Source organism: Cavia porcellus, unplaced genomic scaffold, assembly GCF_034190915.1.
Source record: "Cavia porcellus strain 051 isolate PalLab524CR breed Dunkin Hartley unplaced genomic scaffold, mCavPor4.1 scaffold_13, whole genome shotgun sequence".
NCBI lineage: Eukaryota > Metazoa > Chordata > Mammalia > Rodentia > Caviidae > Cavia > Cavia porcellus.
The window spans coordinates 67,871,280-67,889,969 of record NW_026947496.1 but is presented as its reverse complement, the minus strand read 5'-3'; the positions used below and the strand labels follow the sequence as shown (position 1 = coordinate 67,889,969).

At 33.7% G+C, this 18,690-nt stretch overlaps 1 protein-coding gene and 1 non-coding gene across 9 annotated transcripts in view; both read left to right on the top strand.

Moving 5' to 3' along the window:
* The window catches only part of Golga4 (golgin A4), a 125,813-nt gene that overhangs the window by 63,073 nt on the left and 44,050 nt on the right, over positions 1-18,690 (top strand). For 7 of the 8 annotated variants that reach the window (XR_010051313.1, XR_010051312.1, XR_010051314.1 and 4 more), the window contains 8 exons: positions 75-131; positions 4,233-4,331; positions 4,681-4,813; positions 6,609-6,796; positions 7,118-7,201; positions 9,167-9,314; positions 17,506-17,684; positions 18,391-18,522. Coding sequence is in view for 5 of the 8 variants with exons in the window: in XM_013156385.3 (XP_013011839.2) it covers positions 75-131; positions 4,233-4,331; positions 4,681-4,813; positions 6,609-6,796; positions 7,118-7,201; positions 9,167-9,314; positions 17,506-17,684; positions 18,391-18,522 (1,020 nt within the window). In the remaining 3 variants the exon portion in view is untranslated. Of the gene's footprint in view, positions 1-74; positions 132-4,232; positions 4,332-4,680; positions 4,814-6,608; positions 6,797-7,117; positions 7,202-8,321; positions 8,462-9,166; positions 9,315-17,505; positions 17,685-18,390; positions 18,523-18,690 lie in introns of those variants that run through there. The other variant, XM_063260336.1, reaches the window with a different exon arrangement.
* Positions 15,510-15,617, top strand: LOC111757914 (U6 spliceosomal RNA). The gene has a single exon (XR_002792164.1). It is a non-coding gene; the product is annotated as a U6 spliceosomal RNA (small nuclear RNA).

Here is an 18,690-nt window from a genome sequence, read left to right as displayed (position 1 = left end):
AAATAATTATGTTAAAATTTGTTTTTCATTACTATGCTTTGCAGACTTTTAATCAGCTTTTTTTTAAATTAAAGGGTATATTAAGTCAGAGTCAGGATAAAGCACTTCGTAGAATTGGAGAATTAAGAGAGGTAAGTTTTAATGCTTTGAAAATAGTAATTGTTTCCTATATTTATCATCATTGTATATGATAGGATATTTTATATGCACATAATTTATTATAGGAGTAACTTACTAGTTCAGCCTACAAGACTATAGTTCATTCATAGAGTTTTTATTTATGTAGTTCTTTTCAAATAAACATTGTTGGAATACATGAAAAAATGTCTTAACAGTAGACCATGGCTTATCTGTGTGAATAATCAGTAGCAACTTCTAGGGCTAAAATGTCCCTACTGTATTTCAAGCTTTGTTTTTTGCTTTTCCCAATCAGTAATTTTTTGGGGAAAATATAAATTTTATAGTCATTGTACTTTTGGGGATAATTCTTAATAGAGGTTGGATGTACCATTGGCTCATGTACCCACTTGGTATCTGTGTGCGCAAGACCATCCCTGGTTTCTTATACTGTCTCAAATTTGCCTGCTGTACTTTGCAGTCAGTACTTGCTGCCTTTTTCTAGTTCTTTTATTCCTGAGCCCGTCTGATACTTCATTGGTTTCTTCTATCATATCCAATACAGATACCAATAACATATTTATTAGTATTAGTGCTTTCTTTCTACCTATTTGTATTTTGGTATTTATGGAGAATATGTTGTTACTTATTTGTGGTGTGAATCATTGGTCTTAGTTTGCTATTTTTTGTTACTTTAGTTCCCAAACAGGGCTTGGGGAAAATTTGAAACAGGTGGCATTATGGCAAATGAAAGTAAATTTAGAATCGTATGAATTCTAATTGTATAATTTATGGAATTTATCAAACAAAGATATATATGTTGTAAGTACAGTTTAAAAAGGATTGAATAAATTAAAAATTCTACAAATAGCAATTGAGAAATGCTAGTATATTTGTGAGACGAGGCAAAGGAGAAGAAAAATATGATAGTTTTGAATGGTTGAAATGTCATCAAGACCAATCACTTTAATCACTTTGTTCCACAGAATATGCTTTGTTGTTATTGCTGCCTGAATTAACTTTCAATATTAGTCATATAAGAATTTCTTGTATAACATTATGGATAATTCTTACTGATACCATGTTTTGTTTCTAGTTTCTTCTTGTCTATTATTATTTTTAGTTTATTATATAGGCTATTTCCTGCTGTTTTGTGATGATACAGAGAAGTTTTATAATTTACCACAGTTCCCCAGTATTCTTTAAAACATTGTAACTTTGGAAACAAGGGTAATTTATTTTTGTTGTGTTAACAAGACCAAGCATTGACGTCTATTGTACAAATACTTTCATCTTTCCTTAATAAAAAATTATACAACTTGTTTTTGATTAGTACCTTAGAAGAATTAATACCCACTTTTAAAGTAATAAAGAACAAACCCTTTACTCATGGTCCTCCTATGATCCCACATTTCTAATTTGACTTAGAACACAGCTAGTATTCAGAGAAGCATTGCATAGAATTGCAAGTGTGCAGTGAGAACAGGGGAAATGAAGGTGTAACAGGTTCATTATTGTCTGGTTTCCCCGCACCTTTATATTACTGGAATATGATTTTTAACCTTGTGAAAACTTCATTGAAGCACTTTTCCAAGAGGGGCAAATAATGTGACTTTTATCATCAGAGACTTTTTTCTATTGGGCTAGCATCTTTTCACTTAGTACATATTTTTGCTCATTATCTTCCATTTGGAGAATGAAAGTTGTTGGCAATCAATATATTCTATTTGGTAAGAAATTTAATGACTATATTTCTACAGCTAATGATTGTTATACATATGATGAAGAACAAACATGTTTAAAATTCAGAAAGTATATATTAGAGGTTAGGTATTAGGTTTTGAGGTTTTTTTCACTGAGGAATATAGGCCCAAGAAAATACAGCTGAATGAGAAGTGCACATTTGAATGGATGGCTAAGAACGCATGTGATATTTCACATTGATGGCTTTACTAATACTGGAGGATTATAGGTGTGGGGGAGAGTAGGCAACACTTAGTGCCCGACGATGTTTCTGTTTTGAATTTGAAATTCAATAGATTTGAAACAGTTTGAGAAAAGAAAATTGGTTATAAGTACATGAAACTTTTTAAAGCAGAATTATTGTAGCAAATCTATGAGGAATGGATTCAGAACACTTGAGGGCTATTGATGAAAATTCACATCAAAAATTAGGGAGATTTGGACAGTGATTTCAGTTGTAGAAAAATGTTGTAGGGAGAGTAATAAAATATTTTGATCACATGTGAGGATCAACAAAAGATATTTTAAATATTTCGAGTTTAGGGAATTAGTGAGGTAGAAATCCTGGTGTAATCAAGTGTTTTTGAGTGTTCAGTGTAGTACAATCTGTATGTCTAGCATTGTGAAGGGAGAACGTGTAAGGGAGAAACACAGGAGACACAGAACCAAGACTGAGCCTAAAGGGATGTATAGAAGTCAGCAAAGGATAAAGAGGCATATAGCCAGGGCTGGTACCAAAAAACCAAAACAGAACAACCCCAAACATACAGCTAGAAGCTCCACGGTCATAATGGGGTTAAGATCCAGAGAGATAAAGATCATTGTAACAGCTTTTAGAAATACCCATAAATTAAAAAGATAAAAAAGAGATATCTGGCCATGGTAGAAGTTAGGGGGAACTTGCAGTTAGCCCATTTTTTTGGTAAGTGCCCTGGTGCGAGCCAGGAAGAGAACCAATTAGTGTCTCCCATGAGTCCACCAGTGCATAAGCTGAGAATCAAATATCCCAACCCTCCCCCCTCCCCAGCAACTGGGGGCAGAGGTCTGAGCATCTCTTGGGAGGATGACTGTATGCAATATAGCAAATAGGGGAGATTTCTTTCTATCTTCTGTTTGAAGGCAAATGTTGTTTTCACTGTTTTGTTTTGTTATGATTAATTATTTTGCTCTATTCAATATTCTCTCTCTGTTGGTTTTATAATGTTCTGGTTTTGGTTTGATATTCCTATACCTAATTGAATAGACAACTATTGTGAAGATAACGAGATATACTATGGTACCTATTACTGTTATCCTGATATCCTGCTGTGAAGTTCTGTACAAGTTTCACTGCATTGTCTCGATTGGCTTTGTTCTGTCTTGTTCTTTAAAATACAATTAAATTAAAAATTAAACAATTTAGGTGGCTGCACAAAAGGGCAATTTGCCCGTCCTCTTGGTAAGTGCCCCTGGTGCCAGCTGGGAGGAGAACCAGTCAGCTGTTCCCATAAGCCTACCGGTGCGGCTTGGGCTGAGAATCAAACATCCCCCCTACCCCATCAGCAACTGGGGACAGAGTTCTGAGCATCTCTTGGGAGGATGACCATATACAATATAGCAAATAAGGGGGATTTCCTTCTATGTTCTGTTTGAAGGCAAAGGTTATTTTCACTGTTATGTTTTGTAATGATTGTTATTTGTATTCAATATTTTCCTTCAATTGGTTTTACAATGGTCTGTTACTGGTTTCATTTTAGTATACCTAATTGACTGGACAACTATTATGAAGATAATGAAATATACTATAGTACCTATTTCTACCATCCCAGTATCCTGCTTTGAAGTCTTGTACCAATGTCACTACATTGTCTCTATTGGCTTTGTTTTATCTTGTTCTGTTGTATTTTTACTACATTCTACATAAAATTTAAAAATTAAAAGGAAAAAAAAAGAAATACGCATGAATGACCCAAAGAAAGTAGCATTTTAAGTAATTTTTAGGAACTAGAAATTTTCTTGTTCAGTGATCAATTGGTTCACCCTTTTTATGATTAGAAAGCATAGGATTTTGACTAATGGATGCTTCATGTATTGGGAGGAAGGAAACCATTGGATTTCTATATGGTCCATTTCAATTTAAGTTTTATTTTCTTTTTTTCTTTCTGCATTATTATTATCCACATAGTAATCGTTACAGCTCCAAAAAGAGTACATTTTTTTTCTTGACTCTTCATAAAGGAGAAAAATTATTTGTTGGTGTTAATATCTTAATGCTGATTATTCTCCATTGTTGTTACCTTATCATAAAAGATACACAAATTTTAAACATTAAAAACTTTAGTTTGTATTTGTTGTCGTATGTTGAAAATCACTTATAAAATCTTTTGTTTTAGGAGCTTCAAATGGACCAACAAGCAAAAAAACATCTTCAAGAGGAGTTTGATGCATCTTTAGAGGAGAAAGATCAGTATATCAGTGTTCTCCAAACTCAGGTAAAACTAAAAGTATGGAATTTTTGTATTAAGAAAAATAAAAGGCATTTTGGTGGACTAAGGATACCAAATTTTTAATGCACATTTGTGCATGTGCGAGTGTGTGTGTAAAGTAGGAGAGGCATAATTTTAAAAAACAGTTTTCCTCAATTTTAAGGCTAACTTTTGGTTTCTTGTATCATTTTACTGTATCATTGGTAACAGGACATAAAAACCAATTGCATTGGGAATAAGCTTTTCATTTTGATTTTCCTCCTACTGTAGTAAAAACAATATTATTTACTCTATCCTCTTAATGTTTTACATTGGTTTTTTTCTTTTTAAAATTTCCCTGAGTACTTTTCTCTAGGTTTCTCTCTTGAAACAACGATTACGAAATGGTCCAATGAATGTTGATGCACTAACGTCACCTTCTCAGATGGAACCACAAGCCAAAGCCTTCCCTAAAGAAGAGAACATAGAGGGTGGTGTAGAGCCAGTCGGTAAGCTTTACTTTGTCAAAAGTTTAACTTAAAAATTAGAAGAAAAAAGAGATTCTGAGATGTGAGCTGATAGAAATGGGCTGACATAGGAATAATCTGTCTTTGATCCTAACATTTGCACAAAGATAGAAAAGTTTTTGTTTTGTTTTGGCTTCTTGCTTGACTTTCAGGAGAAAATCAGTAGATGTACATAGCATCACGTTTTTGTTATAATTGAAATTATTGTTATACTTTTTTTGGTAGCAGTAGCTAATTTGATATAAACAGGTCAGTTTTTTGCTCATTGTTAATAAATATGCTAATTGTAATTTTTTTTTCCTTTTTCTTTGGTCTTTTTGACACAGGGTTTTGCTATGCATTGTTCAGGCTAGTCTTGAACTGATAGTGAGCCTCCTGCCTCAGCCTCCTGAGTGCTAGGATTAAATGCATGTGCCATGACTCCCGACCATGCTAATTGTAGTTAGTCAGATATTTTAGTTTTGCTTTTTTTTTGTTTTTGTTTTGGTGCCAGGGATTGAATTCACGACCTTGCGTTTGCCAAGCAGATACTTACACCACAGAGCTAAACCCCCGGCCCTAGTTTTGCTTTTTAACTGGGAAAGAATGATAGCCAAATTTTATTTTAAAATTCATCATTGCCCTCCCTATTTTTTGTTACTGAGTTTCATATTCAGAAAAATTTCCACTTTTATTTCCTAGGCTTTTCTCTGAAAGAGACTTATACTAACCTTTTGGTCCAGTGAAATATAGAATAAATTGCTGAGCAGCTAGCTATTTTGGCAGCCTGTAAGGGATCCTGACCTACCCTGGAATATGAAAAGCTCATTCAGCTGTGGGAGGATGCAGGAAGCTATACTTACCAGAACTCTGATTAGAATGTGGTTGGGAAGAGCACTTTATTAATCCTTTCTTAGTCAAAGCTAAGCCAAAGAAGATATTTTATTTATTTATTTTGCAACAGGGTCTTGCTATATAGTTCCAGCTGGCCTTGAGTTCACTGTGTACCTTAGGCTGGTCTCAAACTTGTGGTGATCCTCCTGCTTCTGCCTCCTGAGTGCTGGGATTATAGCCGTGCACCATTATGCCTGGTGAAGAAGATAATTTTTACTAATAAAAAGTGACCATCAAACTATCTTTAAGGGTCAAATCAATTAATGTTAGTTGATTACCATGTCATTCCAGGATTGAATTGAACCACCAAAGAGGTGAATGCACTACTAATTATTTTCACTAAAAAAATCAATTAAGTATTAACTAAGAATAGACGTTGGAAGAATATCATGTTATTAGCTACCAGAGCTGTCCTCTCTCTTCTTGGTCTGGTTCAAAGTATAACACAAGTTTTTGTGTAATAAGACACTCCTGGATCCAGGCACAGTGGCACATGCCAATAATCCCAGCTCTTTAGGGAACTAAGGTAGGAGGATTGCAAGTTGAAGTCCTGCCTGGACAATTTAACGACACCCTGCAACAAAATAAAAAGTGAAAAGTGGGCTGAGGATGGATCTCATTGTGAAGGTCCTGAATTCAGTCGTATTACTCTCGCCGCCAGATAAACAAATATACACACACACACATACACAGGCACACAGAGTCCTGAGGCTGGGAATATAGGTCAGTGGGAGAGAGTGTGTTTAGCATGCCCAAAGCCCTAAGTTCATTTCCTAGCATTAAAAAAAAACAAATAAAAAGAAAAAACAAAAAACAAAAAACAAAATTCTACCTACTAACAGAGTAATTCTTCCTTGAATTATATTTCTTCCTGACTGATTTGTTGATACTGCTTTATTGGTAGTGGGAGATAGATCTTCTGCTAAAACACCGGAAACACTGCAGCAAAGAATTAAGCGTCAAGAAAAACTACTTCAGCGCTGTAAAGAAACAATTCAGTCACATAAGGAACAATGTACTCTATTAACCAGTGAAAAAGAAGCACTACAAGAACAACTTGATGAAAGACTTCAAGAACTAGAAAAGATGAAGGTAAAGAAGCAAATGAGTTTTGTTTTAACACTGTAAAGCTAGATCCACAGGCTCTGTGTAGCTTGTGCCACTTCTGAGAAAAGCCTTTTTTCATTCTCCCTAGACAGGGTGGAGAAAGTATCCTTGTTTGGGCATAAAATGCTCTTGGCTTGATAGCATTTACTTTACTTCTGAGACTTCCTCGTCTAGTATTTTCTGCCCTAGACTACTTCTGTACTTCTCTCCTACTAGAGTATAAGATATATCTGGATTAAATGTTTGAGTTTTCATATGAGGAGAATCTTTATTAGAGATGGAAATGAATTTTTAAAATTCTTTTAGGAGCTTCATATGGCTGAGAAGACTAAACTTATCACTCAGTTGCGTGATGCAAAGAACTTAATTGAACAACTTGAACAAGATAAGGTAAAACGACAAATTATGATTACTAAAATTTGTCAGGGGGCCCCAGAATTCACTTTTGAAAACAATTGGAAGCGTTCGTAGTCCTGCTTTCCCAAATTATTGCAACTATTTCTAGGAAAAGTACTTAAATTTCTAGATTTAACTACTGGCATTAGTTTTACATCATATGAAGCTGATTCTCTATCCATAATTTCTTGATTCTAGTCGGCATTTTAATCTATAGATTTGAGTAACTTTTGCCAAGGAAATCTGTGTGTACAGTACATACTTACTTTTCAGAGAAAATTTATAATGAAAGCATTCTAAATGTGAATGATTTTGGTATATTCCTTCAAATATTATGGGGAACAGATTAGTCTCTCAGATAAGTTGCCTAGAAAATAAAGAAATGATGCATGTATATTAACATAAGCAAACATTTACACATAAGGATTTTAGAGTATATTAGGAGACTGGAAGACTGAGAAAGGAATGTCTTATCCTTGGCAGGCTGGTGTTGGGGCGACAGTATTGACTTGCTTTAACCCCAAGTTCTGGGGTGCTTTTTAAAAGCAGCTCCTGGTCATTTCCTTTAATATTGCTGGCTTATAGCTATGCTATTTTATGTCTTTAAAACAAAGCTCTCTATTTTTATAAAATATAATCACATTATCATGAGTACATCTAACAGCTTAATAATTTTGTTATACAATTTGATATCTATTTTCAGATTTCTCTACATTTCTTTTTATGACTCATGATCCAAACATTTCTTTCCCTGCAATTGATGGGTCCAACTCTTAAGACTTCTTTTAATGTATAGATTCAAGTGTCCTCATTCTTTTTCTGTTGTGATTTGGTTTTTGAAGAAACTGAAGAACCATGATTTTGTTTTGAAACTTTTTATTAACAGTGTTTCCCTGACTTGGTTGTGATCTGTGTCTTTATATTAACCACCTGAAAGTCTATACTGTAAAGCAGGGCTCAGCACACCCTGTAGGTAAAGTAATAATCTTTTAACATCATAAAATAGCTCTCATAAAATCTGAACACATTTTCAAGAAATAATTTGACTACTCCATTTTTTGTTAGTCCCAAATTATTGATTTATATAATAATTTGGTTATCTCTTTTCCCTTAGTGACCTTCATTCTAGCGTAGATTATCTACATAGAGGGAACAGAAGCACCTAGCAAATTGGAGGAATGGGGTGCCTTACTGACAGTGATAAGGAGTAGTGGTGGGACTACAGACAGTCACAGGAGGAAAGAGAAAAACCAGGTAGATCCATCCTGCAGTCTTGCTCCTTCTACCGTAGCAGCAGGAACTGTAGTCTTTGAGAGTCTCTGGGATTATCTGCATGTTACAGGCTGGTTTAGTAATTGTAGTTCATTAGGGTCCTGAACCAAGTTCAGAAGGTTGTATTTTGTTCATTGTAAGCTGATTTTTTTTTTTTTTTTGAGATAGGATTTTATTATGAAATTTAGGCTGGCCTGGAACTCATGTTGTATCCCAGGCTGGCGTTGAACTCCTGCCTCAACCTCCTGAGTGCTGAGATTACAGATGTATGCCACCATGCCCAGCATAAACTGATTATTAAAATGTGAACAATTACAGCACAGTTATAGAAAAATGATAAGTATTTTAACTAAAAATATGTTTTAATGCTTAAAAGATTTAAGTTACTATTAAAATAATTTTTACATTGAAAATATCCTGGTACCATACCAGGTAACTAAGGCCTAGAGCAAAACATAGATGATAGTTCATGAAACACTGAAATTCTTATGCTATACTGAGCTGGGGATGTAACTCAGTGGCACAGTGCCTGCCTCGCAAGAGTGAGGTCATTCGTTTGATTCCTGGTACCAAAAAAATAAAAAAAAAAGAAAGACATTTTTTTTGCCTTTCAAATTAAGTTTAAGCTGTGCTGTTGATGATATAGTTTTGTTAAACAAATGCTTTAGAGTCTGTACTTCTGTTCAGGGAATGGTAATAGCAGAGACAAAGCGTCAGATGCATGAAACATTGGAACTGAAAGAAGAAGAAATTGTTCAGCTTCGTAGTCACATTAAACAGATGACCACCCAGGGAGAGGAATTACGGGAACAGAAAGAAAAATCTGAAAGAGCCGGTAAGAACTCAGGAGTTGTTTTGTGATTGAGGGAAAATTCTTTTGAAGTGCTTTACCAATTTTCTAAAAATTAAATATTGATACAAATGTTTAACTGTAGATACTTTTATAAGACAGCAAATTGTTCATTAGAGAAGGTGGTGATAAGCAAACGATGGACCGTAGGTTAAATCTTCTAGTCAATGGTCAGTTTATATACAGCCCTCAGGCTGAAAGTGACTTTTACGTTTTTAAATGGTTCAAAAAAAGTGACACAGCCTGCAAGTTGCCTATAAAGTAAAATATTAACATCTGGTCACTTACAGAACATATTTACTGATTGTGGCCTTAAGAGTATCAAAACTCAAGATTAAAATTTAAGGACTTAAGTATGATATGGTGCTTATTAAATAATGGCTACATTGTAGTTGCTCGAGGGTGAGCAGAAAGCATAAAGTATAGTACACTTCAAAAGGGAATAACAAACAATTCATTCATATATAATATGTCATAGCATTATATTTTGACACAATAAATATTAGGTCATAAAAATTAGAGACCAGCATAGTGTAGTGTGGTATAGTAATTCAGCAAGATATAGTGTTGAACAATGCTAAAAAAGGAGACATGTTAGAAAGAAGAGGGAGCAGAGTGAATAGTACATTTGGATCCAGAAGCTTGTGAGTTTTGAGTTGGGCTTTAATAATGAGTAGGGTGGTCTTAAACACAGAGTTTGGGAACAGGACACATTTTATTTGCTACAAGACATAAACAGGCACAATGATCACAGAGAGTATATAGGAGTCATCATTTTTGCTAAAGTGGGAAATGAAGTTGGGTTATGAAAGAACTGACCATTGGAATCTTAAAAGGTGATTAGCTGCATTTGGAGTTCCATACACAAGGCAATAGGAAGGCAGTAGTAGGAAAATATAATATGATAGAAGCTACGGTATGTACAAAGAAAAAAATGCAGTGGAAGTCAAACTTGGAAGTAAAGGCAGAAATCCATGTTCAAGGGGCTTAGAATTTTGACTGCGTTGATTAGGATGGTGGTTCTGGGAAGGAGAGGAAAGGTAGAAGCTGTAGAATTCAGCAGTTGAACTTGAAGGAAAAAAGTAGGAATCTGTGATGACTCAAATTTTTAAGCAGGAAATTGGAGTATAGGGTGGAGTTGTAATCGGGAACCTCAGTGAGGAAGTTAAAGATTGGAATCAGATGATGAATTTGTTGAGATACTTTGCAATAATCAGAGCTTTTCAACTGGAATTGAGTTGGAGGCATTTGAAATTAAGAAATGGACGTATCTTTCAGCAGTTGTTAAGCTGGGGTTGATTTCTGCAAATCTGTAGGAAAAGCTGGTTTCTCTAGAGGTTTTACAGGACAGTAGTGGCAGTAGCCACCATTTACTTGGTTGGCCCTTGCTGCTCCTGCTGTAGCCACTATTAATATGTCTGCTAGCCAGCACATAGTTATTTTAGCAGGTCTTTGTTAGTGGTGTTTTACTTGTATTTAATTCTTAAAAATCCATGAGATAGTTCTAGTGTTGTCATTTTATAGTTCTTATTATAGATCTAAGGACCTAGAAGTTATATAATTTGTCTATATTCATGGCCAGAGTGTTGAGTGTGTAATCAGGATTTTAATCCCAGCATAAGGTTCCAGAGTCTGTTTTTTACCCACAGAGATATGAGTTTGGGAGAGACAAATAAATGAGAAAAAAGAAATGATCACAAGAAGTCTCAGGAATTCTGAATATTTATTTGGAGGGAAGATGTAAGAAATGTTATAAGAAGTAGAGAAGGCAAGGTGAGGACTTTGAATTTGGTTAGGAGTTGATTCTCAGGATACAGTTTTGAGAAATGATTTTAGAAGCGAGATTGTAAGGTGTTAAGGAGGGAAAATTTCCTTTCAGGAAAAGGGTCGCGCTAAGTTGTCCAGGCTGGCTTTAAATTACAGGCATGTGTCATTATGTTCACCTTAGGATAAATTCTTAGCCTTACAGACACTTTTAGTTTTTTGTTTTGTTTGTTTTTGGTTACCTTTGTTAGTTATAGCCATTACCAAACAAAACAAAAACCCATACTGCAGTGTTAAGCCCCTGTCCATTAAAAATGTTCTTGGTCTACAATTATAGAGGCTGAATAACACATTCTGCTTGGATTAATGAGTACACTAACTTTCATAAGCACTGTTTTCCTTTCATATATCTTGTCTTTGCTGAAGTTATGTGTTTTATATGATTGGCTGCATTTAAAAATTTGGATTGACTCATAACATTCTTTGCTTTTTTATTGTCATGTTGTGTTTGTACAGGAAAGCTTTTTATTTCTTTTTATAGTATAAGCTTGATACACCAAAGACATCCAGTAGAATGTATTTATTTTATGTATAAAAGATCTTTTAAATACTTTTGTGTTCAATGTGTAAGATTTATACGATAAACCAAAATAACATGTGTATTTAAATGTTTTGTTAGTTGCTGATAATTTATGTAACAGTTTTCTTGGAGTTTTAAGTCTCACAAAACATCTTATTTTTGTGCATCCACACATGCCAATAAGTGAATCATGGTGCCTTTCCCAAGCCTTGTATGAACAGGACTGGGGTAAGGGCTTCCCTCCCCCCTCTTACCACTGGTATTTAGAAAAAGCTTTAAAAAGAAAATTCCATGTTTCTCAGGCAAAAAATTATAATAAAAGTATTAGGCAAAGTAGATTTTAAGTATGCCATGTTAGATAAGTAGTGTGTACATATTTTAATACTAAATGAATATCTGATTAAAACAATCATTATTTTAAATAGATTTTAAATTGCACTTATTTGTGTTCCTGAGAGTGTTACCTTCACAGAAGGCATAAGCAACTGGCAAAATACATTGTTTGGTGTGTTTTATACCTCCAATTTAATTAAGTTTAATTAGCCTTTTCAAGATTAGGCTTGATGTTTTAAAGGTTTTTCATAAATTTGTATGTAAGGAATATATGAGAATTTAGATATATTTGTAAGTTTTTGAAAGTCACAGCATAGTACATTAGTAAAGTAAGTCTTGTTAAATACTTTGGAAAGTGGCTTAAAAATATTTACATTGGAAATACCGTATTTTTAAAATCTCAAAGGCTCCTATGTATTTGTATGCATTGCACCATTAGGTCTATACCACCAGGTGGCGGTATTTTACATTTATTTATGCACCCTTTGTAAGCAGTATGTAGCTTTCAAGCTTTTTTCATCTTTGGAACCTCTTTACACTCTTACAATTTATTGACAATTTCAAACAGCTACATTTATGTGGGTTCTAATATTGCTACTTATTGCAGTAGTAATTAAAACTAAAAATATAAAAACGAATCTATTTAAAAAGAAAACAATTACAAACCTATTGCATGTTAGGGTGAATACTTTTATGAAATACCTCTATATTTTGAAAAATGTAATCTAGTGGGAAGAATAGCTTTATTTTATAATTTTGTTTGTCACGTTGTTTGGTGTAATGGAAAACAGCTGAGTTTTAATGGCTGTTTTTTTGCAGTCATTGTCACATGTTGTTTTCGTTGAAATGTAAACAAACTTTGCTCTACACAGTTAGATATTTGGAAAGGGGAGGACTTTACAGATCCTCTGAGAGAGTTCCAGGACCTCTAAGATCTTTAAAGCACACACTGAATATTGCTGCTCTAGATTTTTTAATTTATTTACAAAGGAGGTTCCATGATTGGATGAGAAATATAATAAGCAAAATTTTTGTTGCTTTTTCTGTAAACTTGCATTTTGTTCATTTTATAGTGCTACCTGTTTTTTAAAGTCTATGCCACATGCATTTTCTGCTTTTTGTAAAAGGCAAAGGTAGCCAGGATAGAGATGTAAGCATTGGTTTACTGTTTCTGTGTTAGCTAGCTTCTTAGGATTAGCAGTTAATTTGGAGGTTGGCAGTCTTTCCTCATTCTGCATCTTTGTTTATTCCTGACAATGGGAGTAGACTGGGTTCTGTTAGCTTTGTTGCTGGGTTGTTTCTGGGACAGAGCAACGAAACAGTAACACAATGTGAAGCATCAAAATTCTGGCATTTGTTGGTATAACTGCTCAGCGTGCTTAGGAGAGGAAAGAAAAAAGTGGTGGAAAGCTAAGTATTCTTAGCTTTGTATAACAATTCTTTTATCTTCCTCCCCTCCTTACTAGTTCAGCTGTCTTTTTCAGAAATATTTTCTGTATGTCGTCCAATACCTAGCATATGATTGGCAAGTGGCAAACATCCAGTAAATATTTGATAAACAAATGGATTATTGAGCTGTAGATTGTCGACTTTTCTCCTTTAACTCCTATGTGAGCATTATCCATTTTTATAATTGCCATGAATGTATGCAAGTCTCATTTTAAGTGGAAAGTGAGGAGTTAAGCAATAAAAGTTTTGCTCTGTATTTTACTTAACTGACAGAGGACCATGTTTAAGGTTGGTTAAACTTTTTACTACAACTATTTTCAAAGTTTTTTTTTTAAATAAAGATTGCCTGAGATACATTGAATTTTACTTTGGAAGAATACAGTGTGTTCTTGCAACATTCTGCGGCAGCTTGTGCTTAGCCTTCCTGTCCAGTGTGAGTCTTGACTGTGGTTTCCTATACCCTCTTGCATGTTGGCAGACTTGTCAGCTGTGATTGATGCATGCTTTTTTTCCTCCCTATTTATTTACTTGTTATTGGTAATTGAAAGATAATTCTGTGGATATTCAGAACTTAATTTTGTAGTACTTGTAATTATAGCATACTTCCACTTTGTAACGAGCAGGGAAATAACTTTTAGCCTATTACAGGTGTGGATACCACTTTGTTTTGTGTAGCCATTACAGGATCAGAAGTGAGATGCTTCTGGTTACTAAGTAGATTCACTGTGTTGTTCTCAGATATTGAAATGGGTGTCAGTGTTGGAGGCAGATTTCCTATGAAGGAGTGACTTGTTTTGTGTTAGTATAGAATTTACAATGGCTTTGAAATAACCTTATGTATATATGATTCTATGTAATGTGCTTTAATGCTTTTTTAAGGAATATTTTAACATTTCCTTAAAACAGGATGGAGGTAGAAAACTGGATTTTGATGTCTGTCAGAGGTATAATATACTATGTTTTGTTGACAGAAACAACTAGTAATTAATTTTTCTAGGTTGGTAAAAATAGTGTTACTCAGCTGAACTTGATAATTATCAGCATTCAAAGTTTTTTTTAAATATTGCAATGACTGTTTCTTAAATCTAGTTTTAAATTTCTACTATTGATTGGTAGGAAAGTGTTAGACAAGAGGACAGGAATCAGAACAAGGGGAAGGAGAGTGTGAGGAAAAGGCATAGGAGAAATAGATATGGTAAGAATACATTATGTGCATATGTCAAAATACCACATTGAAACATAGCATTTTGTAGAATTAATAGGCACCAGTAAAAATATATTTTTAAAAAGTTCTCAAGTGCCTTGTAAGTTGATTTGTCATCTAAGAGCAAATTTGGAATCTCCAGTTACCTCATTTGAATGAGGATGTTGGATATAAAGATTCCTGTTAAGATGTGAAATTGCCTTTAAAAAAAAAACATAATAGATGAAAAGTACTGTGGAGCCAAACTTACCCTCTTTTAATCATTATATGGTGGATAATCAGGTGACTTAGGAAAACTAAAGCATATTTTAAGATTTACTAAGTTTAGCAAATTCAGTTTTTTGGAAGGTTATATCTAACTAGAAACTTAAAGCATTTTTGTTTTGAGAGATGAGAAAATTATACTTAGTTTTATACTGTGCTGAAGTTTGAAATTTAAAAAATGAAAACAATTTACCAGATACTGACCATACAAAGTTTTGTTTCATGAACCAAAGTTTCCAATTAAACTCCAAAAGAACATCATAATGACCTTTAGGTTTTCAGAGCCTGATTTACGATATTTCTGTGAAATACTTCAAAGATTAAGATTACTTGCTAGATGATGATGATGAAAATGTTAAAGATATCTCAGCATTAAAAATAGTTAACTTCTTTTCCATTTTTTTCTTTTCCAGATTTAAATCTTCAGCACAAACTAAGCAATAAGCACTCTACTATAGAATCTCTTTCCCATAGTCACTTATTTTACCGATTTTTAATTGAGGAAGTTAAATTTCATGGTAGTACAAATGACTAGTTATTTCTATGTGCTTGACACAAGAACATACAGTAATAGAATAGTTAGCTAGTGCTCACTTTGGCAGCACATACAACTAAAATTGGAATGATATGGAGAAGTTTAACATAGCCCTTGCACAAGGATGACACCCAAATTCATTAAGCATTTGTATTTTCAATAAATTAAACACACAAGCTTAAATTTCTCATGATTTGTCTTATATATGAAATCTAAAATATAAATAAAGAACACAATAAAAGATAAATAATAGAAAATAGGGGGATAGATTTTTTTTTTTTACAAAAAGGGATGGAACCAAAAGATGGAAGAAGGGTAGGAGAAGGAAATAAAAAAATACGATACATTAAAGATACATTGTCTACAGTACAAATTCCCTATGAAGAATGAGGCCCTTGTGTACAGTAAACATATACCAATAAAAATTAAAACTATAAAAAGTGTAGCTAGATAAAAGCTTTCTTTAAACATTTTATTTTTCAGCATATTTATTTGTAAGGATTACCACCTTGGTGGCAAATTATAGTAAATTTAGATTAAGAATCTTAAAAATGACTTCTGCGAATTAATATTCTTTTGAAATCTATAACATTTGAGCATCAGTTTTCTACTGTAGGTATATAAAATTAATGAATTGGGTAGATTTTTTTATATCAAGGATTTATAGTTACCTTAGAAATTAATTTTTAAACTGAAATTGTGTATCCCAGTTGTCTTCAGAGCTTGGCCTTCTGCTGTTTTCTATACCTAACTTTATTTACCAGTAAGAAACTGCTTTAGTATGTGTTTGTCTTCAGGTATGCAATTCCTGTGCTGGTACCTCTGTCTCTCAAAAACAAGATTTAATTAATAAAAACATTTTAATGAGATGCTCTGGGTTGAATTTTCCATATTTCTTATACAACTAGGTCAGGGAACTGTCTTCCTTGAACATGTTTTTTGATGGCACTGAAAACCTTTCTTGAGTATTGACTTTTTATAATCTAAATCTGTGTGATGGAGGGTGTTCTATTCTGTCACAACTAAAGGAATAGGAATGGAAAGGAAATAGTGACACAGACAGTAGAATTTTCACAGGATATCATTGTGTATTTATATTTATATGTTTCACACATACAGAAAAATCTCTGGATAGGCACATATCCATTTTTGGTGCCAAATTACCCAGTTGTTGCAGTTTGCCTTTCTGGTTTTGTTGATGCTAGATGAGCTATTTGAGCTTCTTAAAGACCTGACTACTCTAGCTAACGTGATTATTTTTGTTGGGTCTGAATTCCTATTTATTTCACCCAAGAACTCCCTGCTGGTAGTGTTTTTCCATACACTGTTTAATTGGTTAGTTTTTTTAGTCAGCTGAAAGCAACTCTAGCTTGAAACTTATACAAGTAGTAGGTTTCAGTTCAAAAGTACAGTACATTTTTGGGTAACTGTGGTGTGATGGAGAAGCCAGTCTGAGAATCATAGACCCTTTCTGAGATGGGGTTGGGAGGAGGGAGATAAAAAACAACAGTACATTGTTTAAATATGTGATTCAGTCAGTAAATGCTTAAAACTCCTGCTGTTTTTATATGCTTGAGATTTTAAAAGGAAGAATAGCTTTATCATTCTTAAATATATTCTATTAAATATATGATAATATTGCATAGTTATTCATTATAAATTAAGAACTAATATAGCAAAAAAAAGCAATTGAAGTTATGTAGTATAGAAGTAAGGACAAGTCTTTCATCCATAAGGACACTGGTTAGGCAAAGTGAGGAATCTTTAATAATGTAGTATTTTTCAAACTTCTGAGGTCAGACTTATATAAATATAAGCAGTCTTAATATCGTAATCCAGAATGCAACAAAAATACTGGTTGTGGTGACTGAACAGTTCTTGAGTCTTTATTGAACACCTCAGAAGTATCTATTGGTTTAGAACAATTATGTGTTTTTTTAGCCTGTCCTGCTACAGCTGCTCTTAGTTCCTTTAAGGTGAATGTAAAACACTTTAACTCAGTGATAATATTTCTTGAGATACTTGTTTTCTATTATTTTCATTGTAGCTTTTGAGGAACTTGAAAAGGCCTTGAGTACAGCCCAAAAAACAGAAGAGGCACGGAGAAAAATGAAAGAAGAAATGGATGAACAAATAAAAGCTATTGAAAAAGCAAGTGAGCAGGAACGCACCAGTCTTCAACAGGAATTAAGTCGGGTGAAACAGGAAGTTGTTGACATAATGAAAGTAAGAATATTTCTGGATCGAAATGGGCTGCAATAATTTTGAAACTTAAGTTTGTGTTTTTGATAGTCTTTGTAGGAAAGAGTTAAGTTTTATTTTAGACTTCATCTTTTTATGATGTTCTAAATATAGGAAAAATACTTGGATAGAAAAATTAATTTAATGTTCAAGTGATTTAAGCTTTGCTTCCTCCACAATGGGCCATGATATGAACTGAGATGTAACTTACCTGGCTTGCTGACTTTAAGATCTTTGAAGAGCTGTTTAGCTGCTTCAGTAGAAAATTCTCCACAGGACATGATCAAAAAGTCCTTGCCTAATGTGTTTGTAAGCAACTGAAAAAATTATGTGGAGAAAAATAACCTTTTAGTGAACAAATGAATATGCACTCTCAGTAAAAATCATTAAGAAAATGACAAATAGCACCATCTTCCCCCCCAAATCAAGGATTTAGCCAGGCAATTCAAAGAGAAAAGTGATAGATTCCTGCTTAACTTGTTTAGCATGAATGTTTTATGAGAAAAATAAGAATTATGTACATTAGAACTACAATGATTATTTTCTGTGAACTTGAAAAGATTAAAAATAAGATAGCATCTTTTTGAGAGGTAGTATTTTTATTTCATTCAGAGTAAATTGTCCTCCGTAAAGTTTGTAGCAATCATACATACGTACATATTTTCACTTTGTCTATTTGACTGATTTTCAGAAATCCTCAGAAGAACAAATTGCCAAGTTACAGAAACTGCATGAAAATGAGCTAATCAGCAAAGAGCAAGAATTGACCAAGAAGTTTCAGGCCCGAGAAAGGGAATTAGAGGATCAAATGAAAGTAGCTCTTGTAAGTACCTACTTTATTTTTGTTATAGTTAAACTTTACAGAGTTGAAATAGTTATCCTCTCTCACTCTTGTCTTTTAGCTTAAGGTTAGATCACTGGCAACCATGACCTGAGGATAGGAGGTAGGTGAAAAAAAGGCCATCAGAGCTTATTAACTTAGTAGTGTGTT